General features: G+C 38.6%; 6 protein-coding genes across 6 annotated transcripts; 2 read left to right on the top strand and 4 right to left on the bottom strand.

Annotated features, from left to right (window-relative positions):
• Window positions 1-860: 860 nt before the first annotated feature.
• On the bottom strand, window positions 861-3,180 carry LOC130713001 (protein FAR-RED IMPAIRED RESPONSE 1-like). Its single transcript, XM_057562807.1, has 2 exons — window positions 2,705-3,180; window positions 861-2,621 (listed from the first exon to the last, which is right to left on the bottom strand). The coding sequence occupies exon 2, from the start codon at window positions 1,977-1,979 to the stop codon at window positions 861-863; it is 1,119 nt and encodes a 372-aa protein (XP_057418790.1). The 5' UTR covers window positions 1,980-2,621; window positions 2,705-3,180.
• Window positions 2,054-2,611, bottom strand: LOC130713000 (protein FAR1-RELATED SEQUENCE 12-like). Its single transcript, XM_057562806.1, has one exon. The coding sequence runs from the start codon at window positions 2,609-2,611 to the stop codon at window positions 2,054-2,056; it is 558 nt and encodes a 185-aa protein (XP_057418789.1).
• Window positions 3,181-7,317: 4,137 nt separating the features above from the next.
• LOC130716242 (uncharacterized) lies at window positions 7,318-10,449 on the top strand. The gene is made up of 7 exons (XM_057566448.1): window positions 7,318-7,571; window positions 7,646-7,838; window positions 7,926-8,035; window positions 8,119-8,197; window positions 8,308-8,375; window positions 9,538-9,604; window positions 10,127-10,449. Exons 1-7 carry the CDS (start codon window positions 7,392-7,394, stop codon window positions 10,237-10,239), a joined length of 810 nt encoding a protein of 269 aa, XP_057422431.1. The 5' UTR covers window positions 7,318-7,391; the 3' UTR covers window positions 10,240-10,449.
• A 1,672-nt stretch (window positions 10,450-12,121) lies between these two features.
• Window positions 12,122-14,100, bottom strand: LOC130714627 (protein JINGUBANG-like). The gene has a single exon (XM_057564539.1). It carries the CDS (start codon window positions 13,534-13,536, stop codon window positions 12,352-12,354), a length of 1,185 nt encoding a protein of 394 aa, XP_057420522.1. The 5' UTR covers window positions 13,537-14,100; the 3' UTR covers window positions 12,122-12,351.
• Window positions 14,101-18,728: 4,628 nt separating this feature from the next.
• Window positions 18,729-19,318, top strand: LOC130713610 (uncharacterized). The gene has a single exon (XM_057563388.1). The coding sequence runs from the start codon at window positions 18,839-18,841 to the stop codon at window positions 19,091-19,093; it is 255 nt and encodes an 84-aa protein (XP_057419371.1). The 5' UTR covers window positions 18,729-18,838; the 3' UTR covers window positions 19,094-19,318.
• A 3,958-nt stretch (window positions 19,319-23,276) lies between these two features.
• LOC130712999 (uncharacterized) lies at window positions 23,277-23,657 on the bottom strand. The gene has a single exon (XM_057562805.1). It carries the CDS (start codon window positions 23,655-23,657, stop codon window positions 23,277-23,279), a length of 381 nt encoding a protein of 126 aa, XP_057418788.1.
• Window positions 23,658-24,263: the final 606 nt, after the last annotated feature.

Below are 24,263 nucleotides of genomic sequence, written 5' to 3'. Positions count from 1 at the left end.
ATCACTCTAAAAAGAAAACTTGAGCACAATGCAAGAAAATTTAAGATGAATGACAAGAATTTCATTTACACATACTTGGGTGGATGAGGAGTCATTTCCCTGCTTCCGTTGCTGCGATTTAAGTTTACTTGCCACCGAAGCCCCCTTATTCTGCCGATCTACGCTGCCAACGTTTGTCTGTAAATCATTTCAATTTTAACAATTATATATCCAAATGCACAAGCAACATGATTATGATCAGACCAGGCAATAAATATGGTGAATATCAGAATCACCTCGTCGTCTGTGCTGTCCTCAATTCCTTCACTTGCAGATTCACCTGTTTCACTGTTATTGACTTGATCAGGATAAAGCAAAACCGGGCACGTACGAATCGTGTGTCCAATACCCCTGCAATTTGAGCAATGCCTTCTCTTGGTGACAGTTCTGGTCTTCTTGGGGGCACCTCTACCCTGTACAACAGTTGGATCACCCACATTAAAGGCTGCACTCTTTGTTGTACAACCCGGTTTGCGACTCTTCTGAACATCCCTCAACAGCTTATAAATGTCTTCCATTACACTTGAAAAATCATCATCCTTTTCGCATGCTATTTCTGCGTGATAGTTGCATGCGGCAGACATAGCTCCTTTTCGCAACAATTTCATATTCTGTGAATGAATACTAGGCTCTGAAATTGAATACACATGAGCAGACTTGGCTGTTTTCAACCACCTCTTAGAAACTAGATTGCTTGGAAATTCATCAATATACTCACTTCTCATCCCAGCTATTATATGAGAACAAGGGATGCCATAAAACTCAAAATAACCACATTCACATACAAACTTTTTCTGGTTCTTATCATAAACAACAATATATTATTTTCTGCGATTGCTAATTTTTCTCATTTTCATCATCACAATATTGGCCACCTCAGAACGCTCCACATTTAGCCCCAGGGCATCCTCAATTTGACCCTTGACTTCCCAAAACATGCTCCTTGTTAATATTTTGGCAGCTCCATACTCAATGCCACTAAGTGTTGTTGTCATAACAGGCTCACCATAAGAAGACTTAAAATCAGATTCCAACTCATTGTTCCTGTATTTCTTCATAGCCCGCTCAAAATTGAAAAGAAAATCCAACAAGGAACACTTACAATGCAGATAATTCTTTATGAATGAGTTAATACCTTCACATAAGGATGTCGTCCTAATACCGGCAAAAAATTTGTCTTGCATGAAGGTGCTTGCCCAAGAAGCTCTTGTCTCATACATCGTATCAATCCATGGATTGTTGGCTATACCATATTTCTCAACCAGTTTATCCCACTTCTCTCCAAACTTGTCAGGGTTTAAGTTAGCGTACACAAATAACTTGAATTCATCTGCAAAATCAAGATTTCTAATATTTTTCAAAGCATTCTGGTGAATGTGCCATGCACATTGACGATGCGTGGTATTCGGCCACACAACTCTAATAGCTTCCTTCATTGCTAGATCTCCATCTGTAACCGCCACCTTAGGATGCCTGTTAAACATTGCTTCAGTCAAGGTTTCCAAAACCCATATGAAAGTCTCAGTTTTCTCATCATGAACAAGTGCAGCAGCAAAGATAGTTGTTTGCTTGTGGTGGTTGTATCCACAAAAAATCACAAGAGGTTTGTTATACTTGTTCTTCTTGTATGTGCTATCAAAGGCAACCACATCTCCAAACACGTTATAATCCATTCTACTGGTTCCATCACACCATAGCAAGTTAAGGAGATTACCTTGTTCCGATTTGTTGTACTTGAAGAAAAATAGTGGGTCACTGTCAAGTTTTCCTTGTAAATAGGACAGCGCCGCAACTGCATCACCATCTTTGACTCTTTTCCTTTTTTGCTTGTCTAGGTGGTTGGCCAAGTCCTTGCCGGTAAAGCCTACCGACTCAGCCCCACCTTTTTGGCCCATCATCACCTCCATAATATTGCGGGTCCTCACACCAAATAGGTTCATACCTTCTGCTTGAGCTTTGTCCCCTTCACTCAATTGCCGGAATTTTGGAATCAAATGAACATGCTTATATGGTGTTAATGGGTGATTGTGTTCATCGCAAAAAAAAAAACCACTTTCCACCTTTTACTGCTAGAAAAACAACGAAATCGAATTCTAGCAAGGCAACCCACTCTAGTAATAGGCTTAGGTTGTTTTCTTCTGCCACTATTATGCATATGCTTCTGATGCCTTTGTCCAGCCCTATTGCACACCACCTGTCGTGAGATAATCTTGCCATCATCATCCTTGTATACATCATCTTTTCTTGGAGAGAATCCACGGATACGAGCATATTTAGAATAGAATTCACATGCTTCCTCCTCAGAAGAGAAATCCATCCCTCTAATGTCGTCTGCAGACAATTCAGTAATCCTTTTCATGACTTTAACTTCTACATCAGAGTTTTTTTGACTGTCATTTCCAGTTTCAAACATCTCATCGACATCCACAAAATTTTCCCCATCATTATCCCCTTCATTCACACCCTGCTTCAAACCGTTGGCAGGGCTAGAATTCAGACTATCATCCTCATCGATGATATAAAGCTCGTCATCAAACGGATTAAGCCAGTTATCTCCTGAAGAATCATTCATTTTCCCAACTCTGAAATAAAATCAAAACCGAGGATTCAAGACATTGCTACCTAATAAAACCATACTTAGGGTAAAAATAATTAAAAATCATACCAGTTCAGGTAGCCGCAACTTCGATCCCTGCTCAATAGAGTGGTGTACAAGTCGAAACACCCGTATCAAAATCTTACAGCGACACAGACGAGCACAACAAAATTCATCAGTGAAAGCACAGTCGAAGAAGAATCACCTGTGAAACCCTCGAAATCACACAAACCAAAGGCTACCGAAGACGACAGTTCAAATAGATGAAATGAAATCAGGAAATCAATCTAGGTGACTTCAGGAACAAAACCTATCTCATGAACCCTAATCTAATCTTTCACGAACCCAGAATGTAAATTACCCAGAATGTAAATTACCTCCAAGATCTTTTTAACTTAGCTTTTGTTTTCTTTTACCTTAGCTAAGGGACCAACTTATAAATAAATGAAGTTAGGGGGTAAATTCATGATTTACGAAAGGCTACTGCTATTATTCCGGATTTAAAAAAATCGAAACAAAAGAAATAATGTTATTGGTCCAAGCAATTCCTGTACGCTACCCATAAAAAAGTTGCGGGCACCACAGAAATTGCCTTATAAATAGAGTTTAATGGGGATGCACTGACAGTGTAAACCATCTTTACACTGTCAACCAATCATATTCTATTAATTTGCCATGTCATTATCTTATTTTCTAATATAATTTAATTATTTTCGAAACAAAAAATCTCAGTTCTTCTCTGGCTTTCATTCGTGTTCTTCTTCCTCCCCAATTTCACGGTGCACGTTCTTCCAGTTCTACAACAAAAACCATGTCTCATTTAATCGATCTCATTTTTGTCACCACTGATACTCATCCTGTACACAACCGTTAAATCTGAAATTGATTTCTCCTTGTGACTTGTAATAAAAAATGAGAGGGTGGTTGCAGACCCACAAAATCTATCTATGGTGGACATAAATTAGCTTTTTAATGGGTATGCAACTAGTGGAGAGGAGAACAAAAAAGAAGAAGAAGATGGAGACAGAAAACGTGAAAGAAAGAGGTAGGAAAACATTACAGGATGAAGAAGAAAAAACATGAGAAAGAGGACCAGAGGCAACCCAGCGTACGACGACACAGTGCAGGTTTTGGGATGACAAAACTTTTGACCTAAATTTTTATTTTTAATCAAACAAAATCCTTTTAAAATGAGTTCTGATGTGGCAAAAAGTTAAAATATGATTGGTTGACGGTGTAAAGATGGTTTACACTGTCGGTAATTTCTTTTTATGGGTATGATACATGAATGACATGTACCAGTAGCATATCTACACCTGGAAATGTTCTTTTGTTCAGTAATTAAAGTTATAAACTTGTTGTAATTCTAAATCAACCCCAGAAAATTATTATTATTATTAGTTAGCCCTTGACCAACCCAACAGTTTCTTCACCTCTTCACATCTGCAAGTTTATATGTTTTTTGATAAACACCTGCAAGTCTATATGATCTGGAATCTGAATCACCGAGCTTTGAAGTAAAATAATGTATAAATCCCATTTTTTTAATCATCCTGGGCATTGAAAATCGCTTTGATACGGTATGTGAATAGCAAACTTCAGTTCCAGAAAGGGAAAGATGGAAGGGATGCTGAACATAGAGGAAGGAGAAAAGGGAGAAAGAAAGGAAGAGAGAAACCCCAGTCCGGACCATCCACCAGAGATTCGAAGAAATTGAATGAATGCCCATAACAACCACTGTCACCAAGTAAAGGGGGAAGTTGGGGAAACCCTAATTAACCCAAATTGGGGGAAAACAACAGAAGATCTGGGAACGCTCGTGAAATATGGAACATGCTTGAAGCTTGAGTTTTTATTTTCTTTGTTACCATGATTCTTTCACTCTCTGCTTCTCATTGTTATCTACTGCACTTCTGCTTTCTCTGCATTTGTACATTCTGTGTTCATCTCACCGAAATGGCGACTGAGAATGACACATCAACCCACCTATTGCGATGTCATCACCAGATCTGTGTTCGTCTCACTAGAAAATAGACTATCAAAGAGAATGGAGAACTATCCTTTACCTTACGAAGAATAGGGCATGTGGAGTTGATGCAAGTTTGAAATCCATGGCCGAGAAGACTAAATAGAAATTTAGGGATTTCACAAAGTTTGAAATCCTCACGTCACTGTTTATAAGAGGGGCAAGACCCTTTTTTGAAGTTTTGGGTGATAGAGACTTTACAGGAAGCATTTTTTTGGGTTAGATTGATGAGAGTATTGGATTCTGGTAATGAGTGCTTGAATAAGATGAGGAACAAATATGAAGATGAAGAACACTTCAATCTGGTGATTGAAATAAAAGTGAGGCCATTGAGTTAATTAAATAAAATTGGGGTTGTTTCATGATTAATGAAAGAATAAGGATATATTAGAACAAGGATAAAATCAGATTAGATGTCTTAATATTAGTAGTACACGTCACTCCTGTACATACACTCATTTATAATTATGGGTACCAGAGCAAGCACCTACACTGTCAGTGTATTTCCATTAAACTCTTATAAATATGTTTGATTTTTCTCTTATTACTCTTCTAAAGTTTGAGTTTTTCTCTCTGTTCTTGTGGTAACTTAAGCATCAGAGTGCCTTTTGCAGGTATCTCATTCATTGTAGACAACATTCACTACATTATCGTGTTCATTGCCTATATAAAAAAAAACATTATCGTGTTCATCGTTGTGCTCTTTGTGGTACATCGTCAAGCTTGATCAGAAGTTGGTCTTCCTCAGATTCAAGAAGATGTGGCATCATTTGCGGAAAGTCTCCAAATCCATTCCCATTAGCATGCATGGCGGATACCGGGATACTCACCGCCAAACTACGCAAGGACGACAACAACTTCCTCGAGGAGGTTCTGTTCCAAAAATTTGGAAAATCCTTCAGATGCTAAGGTCTGAACCTGCAAGAATTCCTACTCGTCAAAAGGAGAAATTAACAAAGAATGTTCCAGTTCAAAAGGATTTGATTAAGTGATTGAAACATCATATTGAATAGTTGGAGAAATTTATGCAGCTGGTTTCACACGTGGGGATAAGGAATCCAACATTCCCAACCAATTGTAGATATCTATGGATGACAAAAAAAAAATCATAAGAAACTAGAACAGGACCAGAAGGTGTTTCTGGCTACACATATAGACTTTTAGCCAAAGTTTTATCTACTAAAAAAAAATTGATCATATCAAGTTTCACTATCTCACTATTGATATTTGTATATTAGAGTAAAATACACTCACCCCCCTCAAGGTTTGCCAGAATGACACTCCACCCCATTCTTTTTTTAAATCTACACTCCACCCCATTTTTTATAAAGGCAAAATTTAGTGACGAAAACAAATTCGTCACTAATAAAAAATAATTACTAATTAGTTAAAATTTAAATAAGTTTAATGCATATACACTATCATACATTAATTTATGAAAATAATTTTACTGAATTAAAATTAAAAAAACAATCCACTCTGTCTGTTAAGTCCACGTCCCATCTGTCTCCAAATCATATTTCTCACCACAAACGGTCACCACCAAGCCTTTGCTCCCTTTAACACGACGGCCACTGTCCCAGAATGTGAAACCCCATGGCACCACCATGCATCAAAGTTTTGTTGCGACCTGAACCACAGAACATGAATCGCACATTCCCAAAGCTATATGTTCAACTATTTCTTGTGAACTTCACCCCCTTTAAGTTGCAAGCGAACGTTCTGTTGGTTTAAGATGTCGTTGGATTTTGTTAAAAACGGTGCTCCACCGCATCGTTGGGTTCTAATAACCTCTGATCCACTTCATATTTCTTAATTCTGTTTCTCTATTTTCTTCACCCATTTGTCTTGCTTTTTGGGTCTACAATCCAATTTTCAAAATTTGAGGTATAAAGAGATTATTTTGATTAAAATTGAATTATTACCAAATATGAAAACACAAGCATGTTTCCCTATGTTCGAGATATGGTTTGTAAACCGGTCGGGTGTGCTATTGCAGAATTTGCATTTTGAATTTATGGAGGAAGACCGCGATTGAGAGAATGAGGAGGACTGTGATGTTTTCATTTTTAAATTTATTAGATTATATTGAAAATATTTTTTGAAATAATTGATTAACAATTTAAATAATAACTAATTATTAATGAAGAATATTTTTCGTCACTAAATTTGCATCTATATAAAATGGGGTGGGGTGTAGATTTTAGACAAGAATGGGGTGGAATGTAATTCTAACAAACCTTGAGAGGGGTGAGTGTACTTTACTCTTGTATTTTTAATAATTAAAAATAAAAGAAAATTAAATCAATAGTGAAATTGAGAAACTTGTTCAATTTTTTTTACAATTAGAGAATCTAGATGCACCTAGATATAAATATTATTTATTTATTGAGATTGGACATAAACAAATTTTATGTAAATAAGTATTCAATACTAATACTAATGATCTTACACCTTATTTAGACTCATGTATGTAAATGGAAGAACGAAATAAGGCATGCATGTAAGGCCATCTAAACCTCTAAGGTCAAGAGTTCGATCCTTAGAAGTCGTGCTTTGCAAGAATTTTGATCTTTTCTACACCCACGTCAAATAAATTGTCTCAATAGAGGATACTTATAGTTCAAACCAAAAATAAAAAATGGTGTGGAAAAATCAGGAAATCACCATCCCAAGCCTTATTGACTACCAAAAGTGGTGTGGAGTTGTAAAAGCGCGCCGTGGTGGGAGATGGTTTTGAACTTGCAGTTTTCTCCGGGGACTTTCATCAAACACCTCACGTCCCGAAAATTCACAACACACTGTTTGCACAAATCCTCCACACCCTCCCTCTCCCACTTCGGAACCCTAACCTCTCGCCAGAAAGACCAGATTCATCTCTACGTCGACGCTCTTCTTCAATGGAACAAGGTACATTCACTCTCTCTCTCTCCCTCAATCTCCATTGACACTGACTTCGTTGCGTATTGTAACTGCAATTGCAGCGTATGAATCTGACAGCAGTTCGAGAAGTGAACCAAGTCATGGAAAGGCACGTGGAGGATTCGCTTGCGATTTTACCTCCGTTGAGCGACTGTTACCGCGCGCACTGCGGTGGTTCTGGCGATAAGCTCAGCCTTGTTGATGTCGGAACCGGCGCGGGCCTCCCCGGAGTAGTTTTGGCCATAGCTCGTCCAGGTGAATTACTCATATGTAAACTGTAATGTAGTATTGTTCAGTGGAGTTTCCTTGTTTTGAGTTTTGACTTGTGATTTGATTGAATAGAATGGGATGTGACGCTGCTCGAGTCTATGAACAAGCGATGCGTCTTCTTGGAGCATGTTGTTAGTGTTGTAGGTTCCTCCAACATTCAAGTTGTAAGAGGAAGAGCTGAGGTAAAATGTGCACTAACTCCATTTTGATAAGAATTTTCATTATTCTCATGCCTGAAAATTTGTTTGTTATGTGCATAGGACAGAGTTTGGGGCAGAATCCTCGCTTCAGAGAGCAATTTGACGTAGCGGTAGCCAGGGCAGTTGCAGAGATGAGAATATTAGGTACTACTATTGACTATTGAGGACTTCCTGGTTTAATTTTTCATTGCTTCGATAGATACTCAGTGATTTGTTTCTGGTTTGGTGTTTGATTCTTGTTATTTAATTTCCAGCTGAGTATTGTGTTCCATTTGTTCGAGTGGGTGGGTTGTTTGTTGCTGCCAAGGGTCATGATCCTGAGGTATGTAATTTCAAGTCCTTTATCTTCTGTTGATTCATATATCATGTATTCATTGATGGTTTGCCTGTTGCTTTCCTCAAGAAATGTCAGACAATGTTAATTCTTAATTGTATCTGTCGTACTAAGTCTTAATCTGATTTGCATTTCATTGGTGTTGGTCGTGTCCTTATACTGAGAAACCCACTAGCTTGGTTCTGTTCAGTAGATTGCAATTGAATTATATTGAAGGAAAACTTTTTGGCCTTGCGCTGACCCTTTAGGAATAACCACGTTTCAAGCTTGTATTCTGCCCGGATATCCTCTAGTTTGAATTCACTTTCAGGGTGTAGTTCTGATATGATAGTGCCCTGGGAGGGAATCTATGGGCTAGCTGCCTGGGAGACAGTCAGAGTTTGCAAGTATTAAGATTTCACCCAGTGTTATTAAATTCTTGTAAATAGTTTGACCTGAATATAATATTGAGAAAAGAGAAAAAGTTAGAAGCTGATTTTTATCCCCCTGAAAGAAAAGTAGAGTTAAGAAGCCAAACCGCTGGTTACATCATTAAGACGTGAACCTGTCCATTTTGTGGTCTGTCCATCCTCTCAAGCTACTAATTTGAAATTTAGTCTTTGAACCACTGAATTGGTTGCATACTGTCCTGAACTGCATTCAGTTTAATTGATATCTGGTTCAAGCTTTATTTCTCCAAACAAATACTAAATGTTCTCCGCTGAGTATTGAACTTTGATCATTTTGCATGATTAAAATTTAAAATCTCCTGTCTTACTTATGTGTCTCCTTTTTTCTTGTTCCTCCAGTTGAAAAGTGATCCTTCAACAAAACAAAACAAAAACTCTTTAAGTGGCAACCAACATTTCTCTTAGTTTCTTTCTAGTTCTCCGTATGTGTCATTTTTCAAATGAAGGGTCAGGGAGGGAGACAGGAAAAAGGATAGATAATTTCCCATCAAGGATTTGAGATAATTGGGCCATGCTTTTTACCGTTGTTATTTGCTTTGAATTTTTTTATAATATTGCATCCTGAAGTATATTTCTCACTAGATACATTTTGTTTAAGTTCATATCAAATCATGTTGAATTATAATGTGGCTTTTCTATACAATCTCATGGATTTGAACTTTGAACCATCTATTGATTTCCTGTGGGATGAATTCGGATAGGATGAAGTTAAGAAAGCTGAAAGCGCCATCCAGAAGCTGGGTGCATCTCTATTGCAAGTACAATCAGGTACACAGCTTTAAACTTCAATCATGCGATATAGACTTTTGTTGGAGTTTTTTGTTGTTGATATTTTCTGAGATGAACTTGCATTTTTTGTATCTGTATATTCTCAGTGAAGTGAGATCTAAACCTTCCATGTCAGATAGTGCTAACCATCATATAAAGTGATTAAATTTATACAAGCTAAATCATGTAAATTGATTAACTTTATACAAGTGAATCTGTTAAATCAAATTTCAAGTATTTCATTTCCCCTCGCTCTATTCAGTTGAATGTTCTGGTGCTTAGCAAGTGATGGCTCTTTTTTCTACTAGAAAAACTGTAGGGGGGGTTTAACACTTTAACTCCCTGCCCTATGGGTATGGTCTTCCACAGTTTTTCTAGAAACAGTTATTAATCTTGGCTATACCATTATGTTCATGATTTTGTAGAAGAGTTTGTATTTGTTTTGTTACTTTTGTATTTATTTATCTTCAGTGGATGAGCTAGCTTATTGAAGTAACTTTATGTTGATGTTGTCATGTCCAGTGGAATCGCAAAGCCCATATGGTCAGCGAACTGCTGTCATATGTCTAAAGGATCATCCCACACCGATGAAATATCCCCGTGATCCAGGTACACCAGCTAAAGAACCGTTGTAAGTTAGATGCTCATTCTGTTGGCTGTATTTTATCATTCTTTATCCTCAATCCTCCCATCTATCTTTACCAATGTCTGAGAAGACCCTATATAGAACAAGCTTTTGTAAGTACCTGCTGTTATGACTGTAAAATTTATCTTCCTGTAATGTTACTGTACATGCATATAGACAAAGCTTTACAATATGTAATGCATCTCTCTCTCTCTCTCTCTCTCTCTCTCTCTCTCTCTCTCTCTCTCTCTCTCTCATATAGACAGGGAAAGTATGCGTTCATTGCATATTTGCGTTGTGTAATATAGTGCCTAAAGCCAAAATCAAATGAGAAAAATTGATGTGCCCCATGAGATTACAATATGAAACTTTTGCCTTATCATGCATAGGATTGTGTGCACACGTGTAACCATAGTCGCCTAATATATGAATTATGTTCTAAACTTCTAATCAATTATCACAATTTTGAAAGGGAAAAAAAATACTCGACAATATACAATTAAAAGTAAGTTACTATTATACAATTGAAAAATGTTGAAAAGTCATTACTGTGCAATTGTTTTGAAAATGTTAGTATTGGTTTGGTTGACATTGTTATCTGCTTGCATCATGTTTTTGACGACCATCTTTTTCATTCTCCCTGACATAAAACTACATTTTTGTCGGCAAAAATATTGACTAAATATTTTAAATTCATCTATACGAAAAGATAACAATGTACAAAATCAATAAAGTGTTCATCTAATGGTAAGCAAACTAGTCTCTTCTAAGGATGAACGAAAAGTTTATTTAGAACATGTAACTGTTTTCTGAATGAGTGACGATATACGTTGGAGATAAAAAAAAAATGAGAACACTGGACAAAGTAATTAGTTCTGGAGATGGCAACATGGGATAATCAACGAAGATGGGATATTGAGTAGATGGGGCAAGTAATAAACAGAAATAGAGGTCTTTGGGGGCAGTTGTGTGAAGGAGAACACCATACTAGGGGCATGAAAAGTGGGGAACGATAAGGGTATGAGTAGAAAGAGCCAAAATGCTTCAGCATAAGTATTTACCATATCAAAGAAAGATTGCAAATTTTGTATGAATTTGAAAACCCACTCCAAGTAATGTTTTACCCAACAAGCTCAATTATCCTACTCAAGAGTTACTGGAAATAATAAACACTCACTCATATGAGATTACTAAACTTGCTCACTGCTCTTGAACTTGAGATGTCACAATTCTCCTTCATTTAGTAGTGGTGAGTGACTTTTCCTGAAAGCTAATTAATTACTTTTCTCATTTGTAAGACTTTTAATTCTTCATTTCTCTTTCGGATCTTCATTTTTTCTTCCAAATCTTTCCAATATTCCTGGATATGAATGAAAGCCCATCATCACCGTTTGATTCTTCTTCTAATTCTTCATACTTCTTCAAAGATTCTTAAGCATCGACTGTCCACTTTGAGAGCAATGGATTTTCCTTTTCTTCCATTGTCCTTCTCATTGAACTCTAATGCATCTTCAAGTAACCAAAAATTGTCAAGTTTCGTTATGAGATCTCAAGGATATCAAGGAGTTTCAAATTCTAATCATTGTTTAAAGCTTTTTTTTTTTTTTTTGAAACTGTTTAAAGCTTTTCTAACCCAAGTTTTTTTTTTCTTCTGTAAACTAAACAAAGTAAGAGTATATCAATATTAAAATTTTAATGAATTAAAATGGCGATGTATATCCTCTGATTCTTCCTTTTTAACTTCACTCAACCTTTACAATGGAGTCTTGCATGGACTCTCTTTACACTCTTTGAGCCCACTCTTGTTGAGCTCTGACTTGGCCCTTTTTGAATTTTGAAGCTTTGCTCCGTTAACAAAAAAAATAACATGATGAGATAGTCAGAACTCAGAATAGACACAAATTCAATATGAATATACATTTGTATAGTAATGAAGGTTACTTCTTAATACAAACTGTATCTTTCTTTCAATATAGGAATGAAGAATCCTCAGATTACTTAACGAATTAGTTTTATAAATCCGAGGTTGGTAAAAGAATCCAAATAGGAAGGTTGAAGATAGATGGAGAAAAGCCCAACATCCTACCAAATCCCCTGAAATAATAGTAAAAAGTTGATGAGCTTATAGAACAGGAACAAAAATCTGCCAAACCTTAATATCACAGTCCAAACTGCCACTATAAACAAGATAAGAAGCTTCCGACGAGTCACAACGATCAACCACTGCACTTAGGCTCTTAACCGGACCCCTATGCCCTTCCAAAACACCTAAACAACAATACTCATTCCCTTCACCTCTCCAAATCCTTATCGTTTTATCCTCAGAACCGCTGCAAATCAAATTCTCAACCACAGCCAAACACAGTATAGACCTCGTGTGCCCCCTAAGCGCACCCACCACGACCAACTCACCATTTTCACCCTTTTCCGACACCAATATCGACCTGTCACATGCACCAGAATACAACACAGAGCCATCACTGCTTAGAGCCAGAGCATTGATCCCAGAGTTGTGTTTCTCCAAGGTGTCCAACAAACTGTGTTTCTTTTCTCCTTCCTTTTTCTTCCACACCTTGATCCTCTTATCAGCTGATCCAGTGTAAACGTGCCCATCATCTGAAACTGCAACCGCGTTTACAGCATCATCGTGGGCATTAGAAACTGATTCCAAGCAGGTGAAGTCTCTGGTTCGCCAAATCTTGATTGTTCTGTCCCATGAAACAGAGTACAGCAAGGTCCCGTCCTTGGATATAGCCATAGCAGACACGGTGTCAACATGGTGAACCCAGGTGCATTTTTTGTGCCTCCGTACCTGAACGTGGTTCTTGGGTATCAGCATCTTCGAGACACGGTCGTTGAACGTTGGAAGCGTGGCTAAAAGTGTTTGCTTTTGTTGTTTGCTCTGTTTCTGTTCGTTGTTGTTGTCGGTGATTTTCCAGACGCGGATTTTGTGGTCCTGGTGAGCAGTGAAGAGCTTGTCGGAGTGAAATACTATTGATTTTACAGCACCCTTTCCTGCAAGAACGAGTGAATGTTGTTGAGGGTCGAGTTGGGCACGGTTGAAGGATCTGATTTCTCTGTCGGAGGAACCGGTGTAGAGGAACTTGCCGGTGAGGGTGAGGGAAGATGTGTAGGATGATGATGATTGGCCTTTGAGAGTTGTGAGGCAGTTGTAGGAGGAGGTTTGGGAAGGGTTGAGGAGATTGGAGAATGAGGAGTTAAGGGAAGGGATTGATGCGAGGCTGCGTTGTGAAGACAGAGACCTTGAGTTGTGGTCATTGAATCTGTGACTAGTGTTGTGTTCCATGAAGATTGAAGAATCACATGGTATGAGCTAGAGGGGAAATGTTGGTGTAGCCGAAAAGGAAGTGAAGTGATGCTATATAAATGGAGGTGGGTGGTGATTTGTGTGCAGTGATAATATGGATATCATTGCCTACAAATTTTAATGACAGTTTAAACCCTCATTTACCGATTTATTTTGTGGCGATTTTAAAACTGCAACTGATGCATAAAAACAACCACAAAATGTGTTGGTGACAATCGAAATCGACACAAAAATAGATGACAGGACAAGTGTTAGTGGCGGTTTAAACTGTCAAAAAAGTGTCCCAAGCACTGAGTCACTAAAAAATAAGGTGTTGTCGCTCGCCCAACTAAGGTCGCTCATCAGGTGAGGGCACTACATGCTGCACGAAGAAGTGGCTCGCCGAATAAGAAAGTCGCCAATGAGTGATCGCTCACTAAATAAAGATGAGGCTCGCATGATGAAGGGATCACCTCACTAGCTCGCCTAATCGCCTCCCTCCCAGAAATCTCTGACATGTTAGCTCAAGTTGGCAACACGCCAACACTACTCAACTTTGTAGTCTAGCATGGCCCTTGGAAGTTTGTGGCTAATATATCTATAAAGTTTTCCAGCTAAAATCCGGGTGGTGTCATGTTGTGTAATTTATCCAAAGATGTGATTTTTAACTCCACTTCAAATTCTACCTGCCTGGCCAATAAACCACATAATACAAATAATCTGTGGAAATCCGTGACGACGAAATGGATAGAATAGATAGAGCATATAAATCAGGTGGATGTTACCATCTGGTGCTGGCCGAGCAATCATGGAAGAAATTGCACAATATATTAATGAAAGTTACACATATCAGTGCCATTAAATAAATTTGTCGGTTATCAACATAGACTGAGACTGATCAATTAATACATATATATGTTAAGGGTTAGCAACCTTAGGCTCCCAACCAAAAAAAATAGAAAACTATGAAAGCACCCTTCTTTGATTCTAGATACCATAACCAAATTTGGGATTAGTAATTGGCAGAGTGCAACTTTTATCTACACTATCTTGAAGGCTTAGCTTAATGATATCTTTGTCAACGTATAAATTAATAGAGAAAGTTACAAGGACTCAAGGAGTACTCAAAGGGGGTATTCATGCAAATCTTCTGCAGGATAGATAGATTTTTGGTCCAAACTTTTTACATCAATTTTGTGCTTTGAAACAATTTTTTTAGGCTTAAATACTCTAGAGGTCCCTGAAATTGTGCCCCGTACGAAAATAAGTCCCTGAATTTTTTTTTTCCGATTCCGGATTCCTGAAATTGTTTTTTTAATCAGAATAAGTCCCTACCCATGTTATGTGCTTATGTGGCTCTTATTTTGCACAATCATCATTTCCATGTGGATTTTTTAATTTTCTTTTCTTACACATGTGTTAATCAATTATAATTAACAAATAAATCTTAAAATTAAACCCTAAATCAATTAATTCCTAATCCCTAATCCCAAACAAATAAATCAGAAGAAAACAAATTATTATTCACTATGTAATTCTTATTCATCTTCATCATGAATTAATTTTCATCTTCATCATCTTCATCACCTTCAACCTCTTCATCTTCATCATTCATCCACTCCCACCCTCAACCCCACTGCAAAAACCTCATCGCAACCCACCCCCATCACCCCCAACCACCAAAATCCCAAAAACCAACCCCCACCCCCAAAAACCCAGAAATCTAGTTTCTCCCTCTCCCCTGCATCTCCCCCAATCCAGAAACCCAACAATCCAACAACACCAGCCCCCTCTCTCCCTTCATCCACAACCAACATGAACACCAACAACAACATGAAAATCAACCCACAACCAACCCAGAACCTTCACCAACAGCAACAACAATGTAACAAAACCCACAACGAGAGTGAGAAGAAAAAGCTGCGATAACCCAACTCTATGAAGCTAGAAAGATCAGGACCCAGAAATCGATCTAGAACCAACCCCCACCCCCAAAAACCCAGAACCGAACTAGAACACGAAAGAGGCGAAGTAGAAGAGATTGAGACAGGAGACAAAGGGCCAGTGGCACCACCGAGCCACCACTGCACAGATTGGCGGCCGCCGTCGCGAAGAAGCTAGGGGTTCTCAAACCTGAAGCTCCCTTCCTTCACCTTCTACCTCTGCTTCTCTTTCTCCTTCTTCGACTTTCCTTTCCTTCTCTTAGGTTGAGTTCTGATTATATTAGATTTGGGAATTTAGGGATTTATGATTAGTGGGTTTAATTAGATTTAGGTTAATTAGGTAAATAATGTTTTATATTTAAATTTAATAGTTTTTTTTTCCCATGTGTATTTAAAAATAAAATAAAAAGCCACGTGTAAATATTGAGTCAGCAAAAAATATGCCAGATAGGCTTAAACTACGAGCAGGGACTTATTCTGATTAAAAAAACAATTTCAGGATCCGGAATCGGAAAAAAAAATTCCACGGACTTATTTTCGTACGGGGCACAATTTCAGGGACCCTTAGAGTATTTAAGCCATTTTTTTATTCAAAATCTGAACCGCTAGGATAGTGGGTCTGTCACTAAGGTAGGTTGTCCGCCAAAGACATACAGAATCCGTCCTATCCATAGTAAGGCTTCGTCGCCAAAGACCTCGACTCTGGGCCTTGGGGGTTTGCACTGTAAGGATATTGGACAAACCAAATTACTAAATTGTATCGGTATCTTAACATGTTGACCAAGTATCTGCTAACATGAATCAGTCACCCATAGAGAAAGATGGACACATCCTTCCTATCTCATTTTCAGGTCCCCAAATTCTCTCTTCCTTCCTAAATTCTAAATGTAATTAGTTATATTGATTATATCTCCTCTTAATTATGTAATTTTCTAATTCACAGTATTGGATTTACATATAGAAAGACCTCTACCGTATAAGGAGTTCATCCATGCTTAATATAATATGCATATGGCGTGGCACCTTGCATGCTTCATAAGAGAAGCGATAGCGAGATAAAGAGAAAATAATATGCAACCTAACCATGAATAGGACAGGTCAGGTCAACTTGAACCATTTGGCATGGACTAGCCTCTGGTTGTCTTCATTTGACGTTTCTCAATTGTTCATTTGTGCCTTTTCTTTGTAAAGAAAAATGTGCTTTTTCTAGTGACCTTAGATTATAGGACATGGACCCCATTTGAGCAGTTCTAATTGTTATTTGAGCCCTTCATTGAGTTTTCTTGTCCCATATCTTCTGCAGTTCAGGATCATTGATCAGTTGCTTCATAACCACTGGACACACTCATTTAATTTCGACTTTCCATTTATCGTCCTGTTTTACTCCTATAATTAAAACACTTACAGTATTTTGATTAGGGTCGTCCATCTAATTTGGACCATTCGTTTAATTTAATTAATTTTCACACCCTACCAATTATAAGCGGAGCTCGATATTTAGCTCACAAGTTACATATTCTTTGGAGTATATACTTGTTTCGGGAGGAGATTGGGTCTTTAACCACCAAAACTCTTCAATTTTGTCATACTTTTTGCCTCACAACTCTTGGGAGCCAAAGTTAGAGGACTACTGTTTCGGGAGACGTTTCTGTCAATTATCCCCTGCGCGATTAAATTGTCACCAACTTCCGATCAAGCAAGCACGCTAGGTACCCGATCTACCAGCTCCTCGACGACTGAAGATTCATATTCACCTCACATGTCCCATCACTGGCTCTACAACCTAAAAAACAAGGATAGTCGTGGAGCTCAAAGTCTAGTCCCATTGACGAGTAACCCTTGACCCTTGGATTTATGCAGACAGCTAGAGGTGCAAGAGGATCTGACGCTCAGCATTCACTCGGCACATAGGCACTCATTGCGCCCTTCTAGACCCCCTCACCCGTAGACAAGTATAAAAAGTCAAGACAAACTGAATCAGATACACACTTTCTTCTCCGAGTCTTAGGAATTTCCCTAAACCCCCCTAATTAACCACTAACTTAGACATCAGAGTGTCACTGTAGGGACCCCTCCCAAGCTTGACAACAGTGGTCGGCATCGATGTACCCCCAATCTCTCACCTCTCATCGGACAAAACTCATCCTGAACGAAGTTCCGCCGCTCTCTCCTCAATCAACACCTCTCTAGTTATTTGACTGGTTCAGACCGATCAATACTTCAGATACGTCTATAATAATCCTTAATTTGACATGTGTTCACTTCTTTATTGCCGAATGATATCTCATTTCTTATTCTAACCAATGAAATCATGTTATGTTAACTGAAAAATATACAGATATAGCTTTTATAACCTTTTATGAGTGAATTTTAATTGACACGACAAAAATGAATATCATTGGTGGTACAAAGAAAAAATGAGATACCATTTGAGAGGATAAAGGATCTTGATCTCTCCAAGAGACTAGATCCAACACAACTCAAAACTCTTATCTCTCATAATACATGCTCTTATAGACCAAGATGTTAATTACATAACAAAGTCTCAAGTCATAACAAAGCAACAAAGATGTTTATAAAAGAAAAAAGTTGTAGAGACGGTTTTCCCAAAGCATAGTAAAAGCAGCCCACAAAAGTACTATAAACACTTTTTTTCAGAAATGCAAAACTCATTCGGAGCCCAAAATTAAGTAGTCCAGCCCATGTAATTGTAGAAAATAGTTGGGGATACGGGTCCAACTTAGACCATTTGAAATGGAGAGAAATTTTTCGGAACATAAAAATTAAAACAGGAAATTTTATAAAAACATTCCATCTATGTAGTGCTATGACTTTTCTAATCATCTTCCGAATTTGACTGTAGAAATTAAAGCACCCACACATGGACCTTGGAAGCTTCTAGATGGGAGAGGCCATGGAGCGTAAGCCCAACCGTGGATGGATTGGTGTTGGTTGGTCCACAACTTCCAGAATTTTTACTTTATTAAATATTATCGTAGTCAAATATATGCTTCTCTGGAAATAGAAGCTTCCATTTAGGAGCCTTTTGTTGAACACATTCTCATGAAATTAATCAAATTATCCTCTTGTCATGCGATTTTATTATTACAATAATAAGTGTATGCGTTTCCATTTCCACGTGCCCAAAATTCACACGCCACCATAACCACTATTCACACGCATTTGGACATGTTTGAAATTTGATTTCTTGATCAAGGACTAGTATAAATGCTCATTCATCATCACTATAAAACCACACACAACTCTTAAACCCCTTTAATTCGATCATTTCAATTTCTTACAATTACAAATCAACAACTATTTGGTGGAACTTTCTCTCATAACAACTACTCAAAGCAATGAACGGGAATTACAACTCTTATGGAACATCATGGGCAGACCAATGGGACGATGGTCCAGACCCAATCATGGTTGGTTCCAATAACAAAAGCAATGGTGGTGGTGCCACAACAAAATACAAGGAGAAGCTTGGTGAGGGTCTTGGCAAGACCAAAACAGTGGCTTCATCTGGCATCAAGAAGTTGAAGGATGGTACCTCTGTTGGAATCCATTGGATCAAGACCAAGTATTCTAAAGCCACACAGAAACATTAAATCTCTGTTGAAACTTTGTTTTTGTAGTTCGTTTAATTTCTCTATTTTTTGGGGATAGCTAGGCTGTGATCTTCATCAGTTTGGCCTTTGAATTCATTTATTCTTGACATGATTATTGACATTGTACGTATGATCCATGTATAGCTGTTTCTGGGTTTGTTCTTCTGTGTATTTTCTTCGAATGATGATTGATGAATGATGAGTATTAGTTTGACATCTTCAAAATTCAAAGTTCTTTACCCTGTCCCTGATAAATTAGTTCGTTATGCTATTAAAGTAGTATAAATTAATTAATAATAGGCTATTGATTGAGTTTAACCAATACATTTCGTTAAGAGCAATACATAGAATTGTTGACCTTTTTAATTTTTTTCGTGGTCAACTTTTCTTGTTCATAAAAAGAGTTTTTTTTTGAAGGATTAAAATTCTCAAGTCCAGGGTTGAAGTCATACTCGCATCTATATACAAAAAAATAAATAGTTTTTATTTGGTATATCGGAAACATAAATTGCATTCGCCAGCAATCGATCGCTTGACCTCTCATACCCAATCCATAAGTCCCAAACTCCTACCACTTAAACTATCTTATGGGGACCTACATAATCAAGAGTTTATCTCATATTTAGTTAAATCACATTTTCCTTCTTAAAATTGTTTATATTGAACTATTTACATTTTAAAAATTTAAAAACCAAACCATTCTTAATATTATATATATACTTTGAATACAAAATTGAGTCTTTTTCTCACATGTCAAAACATATATTTAGTGACTAAATCACTCATTTTTAAATCTTTGGAACCTACATTGCACATAGATGAAGGACTTTTTTTTTAAGCAAAACGATATCTATCTATCTATCTGTTCTGTATTAGGGAAAGCTTACGTAAGAGAAGGAAAGAAAGCAAACCTTAGCAGAGCACTAAAATAGTAAAGATGTCATAAAAAGGTATATTCTCATTAAATGTTCAATAAGGTCCTTTTTACAAGGTGATGACCTCCCCTTTTATAGAGGGTGTGGTCATGATGTGGACTTTTCCTACATTTGGGCCTGACAATCAGGGCCCAAATCCCTATGCGCATAAGACAAATCCAAAGGAATCTTCCAGCTGGCTCGTGGGTCCGTCTAAAGGGAGGGCGAGAATCCTTGTTATTTCGCCAGTTCCTGCCATGGCTGCCTTCGTTCGTTTGATTGCTTGTCTTGGGCGGGCATAAGTATCTTTATGTCCCGCCCAGTCCACATGCCCCCAAGACATGAGGCTCAGGTAGGTTGAGTCGAAATGTCTTTAATATGCTACTTTGTCGCCTGCTTTCATCATTTACTTTGTGCTTTTTGTCATTATATTGCCATTCCTCATAATCGCGGACACGTCGCCACTTTCTTGTTCATTGCTACGCCGCCATTTCTGTTTTTGTTGATACGCCGCCATTTCTATTTTTGTTGATACGCTGCCACTTTTATGTTTGTTGACATGCCGCCACTTTTATGTTTGTTATTACATAGCCATTTTTATTTTCGTTGATACGTCGCCATTGTCATAACCGTCAATCACGTCTTTTCAACTGACACACGTAATCCTTGTTTTTCGGGATTTCGTCATCATTTGCCATGAATGCAGTTTCCGTTTGTGCGTCTCGAGGAGTTACACCTTTTCACTTCACACCTTTTTGAATTTCAAATCCCACGACTCTTCACTACCTATCCCACTCGTTCTCTCTCCTCTTTTTCCTCTATAAAAACCCCTTTTAACCTTTCACTTCTTCACTTTTCCGAAACTCCTTTTTACTCTGAAATTTCTCTGAAATTCTTACTTTCTCTTCTTTGAACTCCGGCGAACCTTCGTTTACTCCGGCCGTCGTCATTGCGCGGTGTTCTCCTTTAGCCGACGTTCTCCTTACCCAATCTTCCATCTCTTCCTCCGGTGAGTTCTTTACATCTTTTCCTCTCGTTTTGTTTTCTCTCTTTCTTGAAACTGTTCATCTTCCTCTTTTAACTTTCATGAAATTACCCAGCATGTCGTTGAATAATGTTAGCATTTCTTCCATAGAACTTTCTTCACCCTCCACAGAGGGGGAAATTTCTGCCCCCACTGTTATTGAAATCCAATCCTCGCCTTCTACTCACGAGGATTCCGGCCCAGCCGGTTCTGTTGATTCTGTCCTTTCTTCTAATGAGGATTTATCTTCGCCCGAATGGCGTACAAACGTACATTTGGTTGAAGATAAATGTCTGTGGCGTTCCATCTGGGGTAGTATTGGGAGCATTAATTCGCTTCGGATTTCTGCCCAAGGTTTTACGAAGGTAAATCCCGCCACCTCTCATAACGAAGACCTTCAACTGAACGTTCTTCCATGCAGCGATGATGATTGTGTTCTTTTACGCAAAGAATCATCAGATGAATCGTCTGATTTCTTTTTCGTTAATGGTTACTTTTTCACTGATTTAAACATTAAACTTCCTTTTTCGCCTTTCATATGTCATATTCTATCATTTCTGAATGTGGCGCCTTGTCAGCTCCAGCCCAACGCTTGGGGTTTCATCCGCTGCTTCGAAATTCTATGTGATTATTTAAGCTTCACACCCACCTACCCTTTGTTTTTTCTTTTCTATAAGTCTGTTACCAAGAAACCTACGTCCGTAAAGTGGGTCCCTCTTTTAGCCCGCAAGAAAATGAGCCGATTTACCGCCCTTAAGAGCCATTATAAAGTGTGGCAGAAAAAATACTTTAAAGTCGTTGAGTCGCCTGAAATAAAGAACTTGTTTCGAGATTCTGACAATAATCCTCTCCCCCTTTTATTGGACGAAAAATCCTCGCTGAAAAATCTCCGTTTCATATGACGCCTTGGATGATTCTGAGCGAGGGGTCGCCGATTATCTCCGCTCATTGCCGGTAGTCTCTGGTCATGACTTGATCGAGGCGTCGAAATCTGGCACCTTAAATCAATTTTTTAGTAAGTTTATAATCTTCACACATAACTTGCTTTTTTATTCATGTGTCACGTGTAACTGTGATACTTTCCTGTGCAGCCACGATGGGTAAAGGAAAAGTCGACGCCAGCCCGCTGAAGATGAAAGAATATCTCGCCCAATCTGCTGAGGCGGCGAGAAAAAGAGCGGCAGAAGCTGAGCAAAAGAAGAAGCTTGAAGGCGCTTCGGATTCTGACAATCTCAGGGATCCTAAGCGCCAGAAAACTTCGGGCGCCACCGAAAGAACTGCTGGTGATAAACCCTTACTCCAATCAACTCTCAATCCCTCCGGTTTGGCCACAAGAGGTAGACCGGCAGAGAAAAAGAAGGGACATGATAATGTCCCGCCGTCCCAGGAAGATCCAAATATGATAATCAACCGCCCACCAACTCCATTTGGTCATGCTGGCTCTAGTTCAGCCGCCAGGGGCGAGGCTACCCTGACCTTGCAAAGCTTGTCCGATCCTCACTTCAATGGTTTGGACTTTATGAATCGAACCTTTGACAACAAGCTCCACAAGGACGTTTCCGGTCACGGTCCTCCGAACATTGCTTCCGTGGCCACGCCCTTTTCTTATCTTAATGAAGTTCTTTATAATTCAACTGTTGTTACCTTGACGTTGTTTATTTACTAAATCGTTATCGTTTAGGTTGATATACCTTAGTCGACTTTTCGACGTGGCTTGGTTTCTAGTGGCCACTAGAAAAGCCAAGGCTTTTGATATTTGATGGCGATACTTTCTTATTCCGAAAGGATTATTCGCGTTTTTTTTTATACCTTGATACGACTTACGCCGTATAAATTCGTAATATTAATAAAAAATAAACAATCTCTTGAAATGACTTTTTCATTGCTTTTCCACTCATGGGAACTATTGTCCATTCATTTTTACATATGCCGCCTCATCAAAAACCTTTCAAAAGAAAGGGAAAAAGAGTGTGACTTCATTCATTTTTGTTGTTCCACTTAACTAAAGTATTGCTTCAAATGTGAGGCGTTCCATGTTCATGGAATCTTTTGACCATTAAGTTGTTCCAATTTATAAGTTCCACCTCCGACATCGCCAATTATCCTGTAAGGCCCGCCCCAATTGGGCGAAAGTTTGTTATGCTTATCGGGTATGGTCTTCTTTCGAAGCACTAAGTCTCCTACCCTCATAGTTCTTGGAACCACTTTTGTTGCAAACTTCCTTGCCACCTTCACCTTGCCCGCCTCATTCCTTAAGTGTGCCTATCAAATTCTCCCCATTGTCGTTCTCGTTAAATCGGGTTATGCGCCAACTTTGGTTTTCAATTTCCACCGGAAGCATGGCATCAGCTCCATAAGTTAAACGATATGGGGTTTCCTTCGTGCTTGTCTGTTCAGTCGTGTTATATGCCCATAGGACGCCTGGAAACTCCTCCGCCCAAAGACCTTTTGCTTCATCCAATTTTTTCTTTAAGCCCTTCAGAATAACCTTGTTGGCTGATTCTGCCTGGCCGTTAGTCTGTGGATGTTCCACTGATGCAAATCGCATTTCAATTCCCATCTCCGCACAAAATTCTTTGGTGACATTGCTTGTGAATTGAGTCCCATTATCCATTACCAAGGCCATGGGGACCCCAAACCTGCACACAATTCGTCGCCACAGAAAGTTCCTGACTTTGGCGGCTGTAATAGTCACCACTACTTCCGCTTCAATCCATTTAGAGAAATAATCAACCGCCACAATGATATACTTCAGTTGTGCCTTAGCTACTGGGAAGGGTCCTAGAATGTCAGTCCCCCACATAGCAAATGGCCAAGGTGCCATCATGGTTGTTAACTCCTCAGGCGGGGCTTTATGTGAGTCAGAAAAAATTTGACACTTTTCACACTTCTTAACGTATTCCAGACAATCCTTCTTCATTGTTGGCCAGTAAAATCCTGCCCTCAAAACCTTTACTGCCAACGATCGCCCCCCTATGTGGCTAGAACATACCCCTTCGTGGACCTCCGCCATGATTCCCAGGGCATCTCTCGCGTCGACAAATTTGAGCATAGGAGACATAATTCCCCGCCGATATAGTTCACCATCTACCAGCGTATAAAAACTAGCCTCCCTACGCTTTTCTTTCGTGTTCAGCTCATTGTCCTTCGGAGGATTTTTGAGGAAAGTCTTGATTGGCTCCATCCACGAAGGGTCGCCTTCAATCACTGACTTCACTGATTTTAACTTTAC

This window comes from Lotus japonicus, chromosome 4 (assembly GCF_012489685.1).
Source record: "Lotus japonicus ecotype B-129 chromosome 4, LjGifu_v1.2".
NCBI lineage: Eukaryota > Viridiplantae > Streptophyta > Magnoliopsida > Fabales > Fabaceae > Lotus > Lotus japonicus.
This window is presented reverse-complemented; position numbering and strand designations above follow the sequence as displayed.

Excerpts from the sequence above, each read along its gene's own strand:
- LOC130713001 (XM_057562807.1), bottom strand. The coding sequence starts at position 1,979 with ATGAACCTATTTGGTGTGAGGACCCGCAATATTATGGAGGTGATGATG.
- LOC130713000 (XM_057562806.1), bottom strand. The coding sequence starts at position 2,611 with ATGAATGATTCTTCAGGAGATAACTGGCTTAATCCGTTTGATGACGAG.
- LOC130716242 (XM_057566448.1), top strand. The coding sequence starts at position 7,392 with ATGGTTTTGAACTTGCAGTTTTCTCCGGGGACTTTCATCAAACACCTC. Across the intron at positions 8,036-8,118 it reads TTGTAAGAGGAAGAGCTGAG|AGTTTGGGGCAGAATCCTCG; the intron begins GTAAAATGTGCA and ends TGCATAGGACAG. Across the intron at positions 8,198-8,307 it reads TGCAGAGATGAGAATATTAG|CTGAGTATTGTGTTCCATTT; the intron begins GTACTACTATTG and ends TTTAATTTCCAG.
- LOC130714627 (XM_057564539.1), bottom strand. The coding sequence starts at position 13,536 with ATGGAACACAACACTAGTCACAGATTCAATGACCACAACTCAAGGTCT.
- LOC130713610 (XM_057563388.1), top strand. The coding sequence starts at position 18,839 with ATGAACGGGAATTACAACTCTTATGGAACATCATGGGCAGACCAATGG.
- LOC130712999 (XM_057562805.1), bottom strand. The coding sequence starts at position 23,657 with ATGGCCTTGGTAATGGATAATGGGACTCAATTCACAAGCAATGTCACC.